Below are 10741 nucleotides of genomic sequence, written 5' to 3' on the forward strand. Positions count from 1 at the left end.
AGTAGTAGTAGTAGTAGTATCTACATCAAATGATGACCCCTGAGCTTTGATGTGTATAATAGTAAATTACAAACTGTTCTAATTGTTTGTTTCTTGACCAATAGTGATGTCATCTGTCAAATAAATAGAAATTTAGCAACATGTCCTTACTGTATTCAGCAGAATCTTCAAGTAAAACAGTGGCTTCCAAACCTTTCAGTCTCTGACCCACAAAATAGCACCGACAGACTTTTGTGACACCATTTATTGCTGGTAGAAGTAATTGGGCATTACTAATAAGCCAATTAAACTGTGGCTGAATGAGGAAACAAACAGCCTCAACAACCAATGTAGCATTTTGATGACGATAATGATAATGCTAATAGCCTTTTCTATTATTATTATTTTAATTTCTAAAGATTATTTCAAGACAAGCTACTTAGTGTTTCATGACCCACAGTGGGGCTTTGACCCTACTAACTTTGGGAACCACTCATGTAGATTACGTTTTGGATCACAGTTTGATGTCGGGTCAAGCCTGGCTCTGACAAAGGCTGATGCCTTGTGTGTTTTATGTTACTCTCTATGGAAAGATGATTAGTTTTAATCCCATGAGAAGACATTTTGTATATTAAATTCAGAAACTTTACCAGTGTGTCTAACTTCCTGTCTTTCTTGCCCAAAAGTTTAGTTTGTTTGTGTATTTTTGCCCCCTTGTGGTCAAATCTACCCCATCTGTATGAAATTAATACCAAAATGACTTCAGCCAACAAAATATCATATACCTTTAAATGTTTATATCGCTTCTTTTTTTTTAGAAACAGTTAACCCTGTTTCTGTTGTTACGTCATTTTTGAGCCAAGGGCAGGAAAAGGGGGAAAAAATAACAAAATCATGGTTGTTTATTCCAAATTTTTTATCCTTTTTTTTTAACTGTATTGCAGTTGTTTGAGAGAACCATCAAAATTGTGTAAACTGTGGAGAGATGGTGTTCCTGAGATTCAGCCCTTTAAGTGAACTTATTCGGCTTTTCTATCTCCACCTTATCATTTTTTTAGCCTGTAGCGCTGCTTCTCCTTCTTCCACAGATAATACTGCAGCGACATGCTTTTGCTCTCCTGGCACGCTTAAAACTTCTCTTCCCTGGAGCGACCCGTGTATCTGAGCTGCACCGCTCTAATCAACCAGCTCTCAGCCACTGCTGGACACATTTAATGTTTACTATAAAACCTTTAAAATACAATCCAATATGCCCACCCCCCCCCCAACACACACACACACACACATGCTCATCATTCTTTTACTGCTATGAATATTTATAATGAATCTGATGCAGCGATAATACATTTTGTATGCTTCCTTATCATTTTGAAGCCTGAGAGAAAAGAAAACAAGCTTTTTTTGTTTCTTAAAGCATGGTGATTTTTTTTTTAAATTTGGGCAAGATAAAGTTCAAATAAAGCTGACCTCTTTCGCCCCTGAAACCCTGAGGAGAGGAGCCGATTGTGGGAATAATTTAGGTTGCAAACCACTCCACAGCCTGGAACCAAACACAAGGAAAGCATCTCCATCTTGGACTGCTGCTCAACTATCTCTCCTCCTCCTGCTTCCTTCTGCATCCTGCTCCAATCACGCTTTTTCTTTTTCCTTTTTTTTTCTTTTTGCTCCAAATGCAAATGAATCCGCTCTCCTTTTCACCAGCCAGACTGAAGTAGTGCTTTTTGTCTGACTTGAAGGTCTGAATAGCCTCCTTTGATCATTACGTTCAATATTTATATCGTAATAATCAAGAGGCAGTCTTTCTTGTTGCACAGCTCGGCTTGGATAAATTTTGAATTTAGCAAATCAGCCGCTACACTGTTGAAGCTTTTTTGCGTTGTTGAAGATATCAGCAGAAAGTCTGGCCTTGTCAGCTTTATCTTTATATTTTTTTGCAATTCATACAATATTTCAAAACCTTTAAGATTTACTTTTAACATGATTCACTGTAAACTCTTGTCTTTGAGGCTCAATGACAACTTTTGATACTGCTCATTCTTTCTTCTCTTTGATTGAAAACAATCGTTCGAAGCTTCAGACTCAAACTACAGCTTTTGAAATGATGAAACCTGAAATTAAACAGCTCTTATTGTACTTCTGACCCTAATGTCTTATCAAAAATGATTTGTGATGAGTTTGTCAGTGGTAAAGATGAGAGTATGCATGAATTAAATCATTGGTATATACTGTACTTTTATACCAGGCTGAGCTATCTGCTGTCTTACTATCTCCTCATCTATATCAATTGCAAACAGACTGAAGGTTATTCACTTCACTCCCAGGAGGACGACTTATTATCTGAGCCTAAAGTCTGGACAGAAAAAGGGAAAAAGTCATTTAAGTTTGCCGCCCCCGTCCACCTGCAGAACTTCAATCTAATTTAAAAGTTAAGGTTTTATAAAAAAAAAAAAATGTTAAGGATATTTTAAAGGGTTCTCGGTTAGATGTAACATTAGACATTATTTGGTAAACATTTCTTTCAATTTTATAAATGAGACTGTAAAAATACTGTAAGTTGTTTAGTTTTTATAGATTTAGAAATACAAATTTTTATTATATTATTATTGTCTCTATTTTATTAATGCTGTAAAGTATTCTGGGTATATGACGGCAGAATATCAGTATCAATAATAAAAATAAAAATGCATTTTGTGCAAAAGTTTTAAACCATCCTAGTTTCTTCACCCTTTGCTGCTAAGCATCCAGACGTTCTTATAATCTTTTAAAGTTGTCTTGATCAATAATTCTTTCAGAGGTCCTTTAAAGTTTTTCTTTAAACTTTAGCTGCCTTTTTTTCCCCACTCAATTTCTGCCCAGCACAGTTCCTGACCATGGCTGCACATTGTACAGTATGTGATTAAAAATAAAAAATGAGAACAGATGGTGCATGGAGGAAAAAAGAAGAGGCCTTTAAAAAGAAAAGATCTGCTGCAGAAGAAAAGTGTCTGAAAGTCCTGTCTTTAGGAAACAGGAACAAAGCCAGTAAAGACCTGAACCAGGACCTGATATATTTATAATGCTAAAATAAACATGGTATTTATTTTTAATCCAACTAAAAATGAGAACAAGTAGTGTCTGTTACAGGCTGCTGCTAGAACCAAAGTGTGTAAGGATTCTGTATTACAGATGTTTTCATAAGTTATGTGAACAACACTGGTTAATCTCATTGTATAAATATGTGTATGGTTTTTCCATTTCAAAATAAAACAGCAAAAATGTATGGAGCCCACGAGGGGACATGGGAGATTTTTTTTTCTTTTGCATTCCCACTCAATAGTGTTGCGTTACCTCGCAAAAGTCGTTTATTACTGTTGTGCCTGCCGGTTTATTGACAAACTCACATGTTCACCATTAGCGAGTTAGCCTACTGCTTTAATTCAGCTTCAGAATGAATATATCACACAGCCACGCATGGAAGTATGTCATATGACGATATTTTAACACAGTGCAGCCACACAACATCAATGTCAATTTCATGAACTGTGACGACACATCCTGTTTTGGTAACTGGACACTTCAAAATAAAAGTCTGATTTAATTCAGTTCATATACAAAACAAACTTTTGCGTGGGAATGCAAAACAACATTGCGAGGTAATGCAAAAGTATTGCAAGGTAACGCAAAAGTTTTGCGTGGGAACGCAAAAGAAAATACCCCCCAACCCCGTCCCCTTTGCGGGCTTTGTAAAAAGGAAAACAACTATCTTGTTTTTTGTTTTGTTTTGTTTTGTTTTTCCAAAAACATTAAATCAAACTAATAAAAAATCCACAGTGTTTGATTTTTGCTTCAGCTATTGAAATCTAAAATAAAATATGTGGTTGTTGTTTTATTATGTAGCAATACCAGAAGAGATGGAAGTCACCAAAAAAACAGAGTTCATATAGTGAATGGAAACCATTCCTATAGATATTGGCAATGGCTGCACTAAGACCAGAGTCATTCTGCATAACGTGGATAGCCATTTTTGTATTTTATTTTATTTTATTTATTTTTTGGTTTTGGGTTGTTGGTTTTCTAATTTGGTTTTAAAACCAAGAATGACAAAAAAAAGGTTAACTATTTGTTTTATTCTCTTTTTTATGGAAAATAGCAAAGAACAGACCATACGCAGATTAGTTTAGAAGTCTTATACCTGAATAGTTTTAGACATAAAATGGAGAAACTGCAGTCAATGTTGAAAGGAAAACTTTCAGAGCTTTAAAACATTTGAAGAATTGTTGATCAGGATCAGTCAGAAAGATCACCAGAAAGTCCGGCTCCTTAAAAGGTAAATAGAACAAAATGAGGGATGAGTTTAAGACATCTGGACAGTACCGTCTACTTTTTATTACTTTAACCTCATATGCAGAGCATCAGTACTGTAGTTATATTAAAAAACTCTCAGTTTCTTTTTGCAGCAGCTCTGTAGCAGAAGTTAAATAAAGGAGGGCTTGAATCTATAGGCAGATGGGAAGAGGAGGTTCTTTCCATACGAGCACACATTTTCATTTCTTATCAGCTGAAGTCTTGTCAGATAGCTCACTGTGGTGTGAAGGTGCTCAACTTTTGCACACAAAAAAAAACACATTTGCTTTTTGCTGCTATCATCTCTTACTCCCCTCAGATCACCCAGATCCACCATCGTCGTTCCGCCAAGTCAGCGTAACCCACGATTCTGTCACTCTGGAGTGGATCCCTAGTTTCAACGGCGGTTTGGAGCAGAGATTTCGGATAAGGTAAAGCGCCAAATGGATATGCTTATAAGATAAAGGGTTCTTTGACAGAGCCTTTCCCACTTTGACAGATACCACTGGAACCAGTCAGTCAGCTTCCTGTACGTAGACGTCTTCCCACCAGACGCAACGACCTTCACTGTTACGGGCCTGCAGCCGAAAACCACCTACAGCTTCTCTGTCAACGCTCTGAACGTGATCGGAGAGAGCGACTACGCTGACGACAACGCAGTCTTGATCATCACCACCGAGGGTTAGTTTGGAGGTGCTCCAGGTATAAGTGGCACAAACAGTTTCTCTGTATTACATTTGACAGAAGTTTGGGTTTGTTCTCCTGTTTCCCTTTACTCAGAGGAGCCAGAGTCAGAAGGACCAACAGCAGCAGACCCACTGAGTAAGTTTTCCACTACATCTGCAAAACGTTGCTGTTTGCGTTGCAGTTTTTGCCCTTTACCCAAGTCGTGTTGATTTAGACGTGTCAAAGGTTGCAGTTGTATTAGCAGCAACTTTCATAGTACCACACACCTTTAACGAGCTGATACATTTTACTTATCAGAGAGAGAATCCAGATTTGTGGAAAGACTAAAAACAATTAATGTTTACCTTGTTTGAAAAAAAAAACTGGGTTTTTTCTTTAAACAGGTAGTTGAACTAACAGCTAATCTGAGTGGGACAGATCCAAAATACGTCAATATTGTCCTGAAATGACTCAAATCACAATCGTTATTGGCATTTATTTAAATGTTGTATTTATTTATTTATTTACATTAGCGGCACAGCAAACCACTAAGTTAGCTTCACTCATAGACCCCTAATTAAAAATATATCTTTGCTTATACGTACAAAAAAATAGCGGAAGATTATGCTAAACAAGCAAAAATTAGCAGAAACTGATGCTAACAACTAATCGCTAACCGGTAAAACATCTGTCAACATCTTCGTCTCCTTGAAGCTGAAGACTGGTGGGACTGACATGAACCTGTTGATGTTAGCTTGTTAGTTAGCTGTTAGCGAACTTAGAGTTCGCAACATATAATTTAGCAAAAGTGAATTGGGCTAATAACGCTCTTTAAAGTTGATGAAAAAAGCTAATCGGCTACATGAAAATTTTATTCTACTTTTAGCTGTTAGCTGATCAGCGGTACCATGCCCACCACTGCCTTTGCATGGCCACTATTATTGCATAAAATGGTTATTCCTTCAGAAATGAAGTTCCTGCAAGACGTGCTACAACTAGCTGCTGCCGCTGCTAAATTTGTAAATAATCACAGAAATCTGTGTATATTAACATTTATCAGTTCATCTGTTTTCTTTAGCTGCTTTTATAATTCTGGGTCACCTGGTCTCTGGTGCCAGAGCTGGGTTAGCTTATCAGTTTGCTTATAAATAAATTCTATTTCTCCAAACTGAGGTCATTTAAAGAGCTATCTACAACAGGAAATATATTAATTGTTCATAATCTCTCCACTGAACCCCACTTCAAAACGTTTGAACTTTGCATTTAAAGGTCAATGAGAGGCTTGTTCAGTCGGCCTCAGGAGTTATAGTTTTTAAATGTCTTCACAGAAGTCCACATTTCTTTTCCTCAATGACGTTTCTTCCCATATTTTAATTGTTTAAAACCAGATGAAGGATTCCCAACCTATCTGACGGTGGCGTTCACTGTGGTGTTTGGAGTCTTGCTGGTTGTAAACTCACTGGGCTGCTACTTTGGGAAGAAGTGGAAAAACAGGCGAGACAAAACAAGTAACCATGATCATCTTTCTTTTTTTTTTTTTTAATCTATGGATTTGGGAAGTGTTCGTCCCTTTGTGTGGTTTTGTCGTGCTCTGATTCCCCCCCAACAGAACTCTAAAGAGATTACTCTGAGCAACAATGTAATTGTCAGCTCAGCATCTCATCTCTTTCTATTTGTCTGTCCTGTCCTCTCTCCTTTCGCTCATCCTTACCTCGCTCCATGTTCATCCCTCAAAACTGTCACTTCCTGGTTGTGTCCGTATCGTTCATCTCGCAGGTCCGGTTTCCCGCCCTTCCAGTCTCATCTCCTCTTTTTGTCTCTTTCCATTTGTTTCCCAGCCTAAACATCAAGGCATCCCTCTTTTCCTTTCCTTCAACACCTCTCTGTTTTATTTGTTTGTTTATTTTTTTCATACAATTTTTTTTCTTTTCTCTACAACTCCCTACTCTTTTCATTCACTCCTACTGTCTGGTCTCCTTAGTTTTCTGATTAAATTCAGTGCTTCTGATTGGATTCTCTTCTCGCCGGGTTCTGACTTCCCATATATGAGCCTTTTTTTTTCTCCATCTTCTCTCCTGTTTTTGGTGTCCCCAGCAGGGGCAGGAGGGGGCAGTGTGGTGAATAGACAGAAGAGTGAGGAGGACGGGTAAGTCAAGGCTTTGCTGTTTTTTTTTTACAGGAGGAAATAAAAGTAACCGTGCATGTTTTCTCAGAATATCAGAAAGGTGATTTTTTTTTTTTTTTTTTTTGGTGATGTCTGTTTGAATTAAAGGCCTAACATTGTGTGATGGGATGAATAAAATCTGCTGCCTCTCATGCCAGAGTTTTAAATTATTTCATGGTGAGCTGTAACCTTTATGGCCAAACCTTGAAGGTTACATTATATTGTCTGTAATTGATTCTCAGAATATGTGTTGGGAATGACTGGTAGCTACCAAATTTTAGCTCTGTTTGCTTAGCTGTGCAGCTATAGTTAAGATGCAGCGATTACTTTCTGAAAGATTCATTAATATCTATTGTTTGCTGTTGTTCGTGAGATATTTTTGCTAATTAACAAACAGGATTGACTTCATCAGTTAATGTTAAAGTTTCAAGCAAAGATATTTTGCAATAACAATTGCCTTCAATCAGACTAAATTTTTGCATAATATCTGTGATATTATATGAGTTACAACCATTTTTGTGTTTTCAAAGGTGAGTTGCCTGCGGTGGCCTTCTTGAATTGGGTTAAGTCTAAAAGTTGACCAGTTGTGGAGGCATCCATTGTTTAATTCCTCATCATTTTATTCACATACATTTAATGGTTCATGAGATATTTTGCTAACAGACAAACACAGTGTCTAATAAGTAAATGGCAAGATTTTACAAAAATAATCTAATCTATTATTGCGCCAAACGTTTGTTGTAGATTAGTCTCAGCTACTATCACACCAAAGTTTAGGTCAATATCTGTAAAGTTGATTGAGTTATACTAATTTCTGTGTGATTTAAGATGCGTTGGTTGTGGCAGCCATCTTCAGTTAGGTTGCCTCCAAATGTTAATCAGTTGAAGACAAACATCCAGTAATTAATTCCTCAAGGTTTTGTTTATGTACATTTAATAGTTCATAAGATTGTTTGCTAACAAACAAACATAGTTTACTCAAATATCTAATGATAAATTTTTAACCAATAATCTAGCATAATCTATTATTGATCCAAATATTTGTTGGGGATCGGTCTCAGCTACTATCACACCAAAGATTAGGTCTGTGTGTGTAAAACTGACTGAGTTGAAGCCATTTTTGTGTTTTCTAAGTTACATTGGCTGTGGCGGCCATCTTGAATTAAGTTGAATTTAAAATTTAATCAGTTGTAGAGGCACATTCAAAGATTAACTCCTTAAAATTGTATTCTTCTGACAGTAGTTATTAATGAGAAATTTTGCTAACAGACAAAGACAGTTGACTCTAATAGTTAATGGCAGAATTTAACAAAAAAAATCTTGATCTGTTATCGCTCAGAATACAGTATTTATTGGGAATCAGTCTCAGCTAATGACACATCAAAAGTTTAAGTTAATGTCTGTAAAAATGACTGAGTTATAGCCATTTTTATGTTTTCTAAGGTGAATTAGATGTAGCAGTCATCTTGAATTGGGTTGGGTCTAAAAGTTAAACAGTTGTAGAGGCACATCCATTGATTATTTTCTGTAAGTTCCATTTGAATTTGTTCAGCAGTTCATGAGATATTTCATTAACAGACAGACAGACAACCACACACAGGCAAAAGCATCAAACAATAGTGTCTGATCATTTTTTTTCTTCAACCCTCATCACAAGATGTAAGAAACAAACCATTAGTTTCTAATCATTGAATGCTCTGTTATTTAAAATTTAAAGAATGCAGAAAACATGTTTGCATGAACTTTGAGTGCTTCGTATCGCTCCTTTATTTACTCCGGAGACTAATTATTGGCAGTGCTGTGGTGGAGCTGACAAAAATCGGATTTCTCCGTGCAGGTCGAGTCAATCAAACTCCAACAAGTACGAGAGCGGAGAAAAAATCAACGCCGCGGCCCAACGCACCCTCATCATCGACTCTGGATCCGAAACCGACAGCAACGCGTACGAGAGCTACACGACGGTAGGAGAGGAGGAGGAGGAGGAGGGAAAAGGGCAAGATGATTATATGCAGAGACAGCGAGAAGGTTGACTGAACAGATGAGGAGAGGAAAGAGGTTAGGGCGGGGGGGGGGGGGGGGGGGGGACAAATCTGGCAGAAGAGGAAGTGGAGAATTCAGCCATAACAAGTAGAATGGATAGATAAACTAATGAAAGCCCTTAGCTGTGCGCAGAGCCGGAGCGGGGATCAATAACTCACCATTTGCATTCGAAATATGCATCGATCTTGGAGAAATTATCATTTTGTACTTTTAAAAAAGCCCAACAAGGATTTAAAGCGTGAAGAAAACTGTTGAGTTAAGTACAAGCAAACAGATAAGGAGAGAGCAAATCCACCGAGGCTGACTTCACCTCATCCCTTATTTATCTTCTAATATATCTTTTGATTTTTATCTAGAGGTATGAAGATTTGATTTGCTGTAGCTTTGTTTATTATTATTTATTTTAAAAAAATCACCCATATCTGGACTGAGAATATGTGTAAATATGGAATGAAGTTACATAACCCCGATTTGATGTGTTTGCAATCTTTTCTGTTTTATCAGGAAAACCCTCATTACTATTATCCTATTGATGGCTACAAGCCTTCCCTCAGGCCACACCCTGAGGAACAACGTCACCTTGGTGAGATCCTAATCTGCCTGGAAGTAAACAAGGCAACATTATACCTTATATCAGAAATCATCAGCCATGAAGGGAACAAATGTCTCAATACGGATTTGTTTGTTTTTTAAAAACACTGACTGAAAGCTTCACAATCATTTCTATTTTTATCTCCCTGGGCTGTTGAAGACATCATACCTTCGAACTATGAGCACCATGTGTATGAAGATGTAAGAGACTGGGAAACGTACCAGGACATGCTGCCTCCCTCCCTCCCTTTCCCGCCTTTTTCATCTGACCACAGATTGACTCTGCAGAGGACAGACTGGAGGACACCAGCTCACCCTCAGGTCTGTAAAAAAATGATAAAACATTTGTCATGACATTTAAAATAGTCAAAGGGTTACATCTAATGGGGTTTTGTGAATGAGTTGTGAACAATTAATATCTTACCTGTTGTAGATAACTCTTCGAACGACCTCAGTTCAGACAAAAAAGAAGTTTATACTGCAAAAATTTTTCATCTAACCAACTCTTCAGAATGTAATCTAGTATTTATTTAACTTGTTTTTTGGATGGCTAATTTTTGCAGTGTAATTCTGACTGCATTGTTAACATATTGGCTTGATTTGACTGAAACTAGGATAAAAAGGGATCACAGCATTTTAAAGGGATCTCTGACTACTTGCACCCATTGATTTTAATATGTTTCTTTATTCTACTAAAGTTGTTTTTTGACATGTCAAAAACTTCTATTTGTTTAAAAAGTTGTCTGTGTTTATTACTTTTCTCATTTAAGCACATCACCATTTTGTTACTGATGCAGTGCATTTTGGTGATGATGATGATAGTCAGAACTAAAACAGAGTCAAGGCTAAAAAGCTATAATGTGTAACAATGAAATTATAGTTTATTTGTTTTCTGTACTCTGCACAATATATCGTTTGAGATAGTCAAGCATGATATTTAGTAAAGTAGCTCTGGAGCTAACACCATATATATATATA

General features: G+C 36.9%; 1 protein-coding gene across 1 annotated transcript in view; it reads left to right on the forward strand.

Annotated features, from left to right (window-relative positions):
- The window catches only part of nphs1 (NPHS1 adhesion molecule, nephrin), an 81412-nt gene that overhangs the window by 68159 nt on the left and 2512 nt on the right, over positions 1-10741 (forward strand). The window contains exons 21-28 of the mRNA XM_014008699.1: positions 4622-4733; positions 4802-4983; positions 5083-5124; positions 6357-6476; positions 7063-7114; positions 8970-9093; positions 9677-9755; positions 9924-10084. Of these exons, the coding sequence (XP_013864153.1) occupies positions 4622-4733; positions 4802-4983; positions 5083-5124; positions 6357-6476; positions 7063-7114; positions 8970-9093; positions 9677-9755; positions 9924-10084 (872 nt within the window). The remainder of the gene's footprint in view (positions 1-4621; positions 4734-4801; positions 4984-5082; positions 5125-6356; positions 6477-7062; positions 7115-8969; positions 9094-9676; positions 9756-9923; positions 10085-10741) is intronic.

Source organism: Austrofundulus limnaeus, unplaced genomic scaffold (genome assembly GCF_001266775.1).
Source record: "Austrofundulus limnaeus strain Quisiro unplaced genomic scaffold, Austrofundulus_limnaeus-1.0 Scaffold52, whole genome shotgun sequence".
NCBI classification, from domain to species: Eukaryota; Metazoa; Chordata; class Actinopteri; order Cyprinodontiformes; family Rivulidae; genus Austrofundulus; species Austrofundulus limnaeus.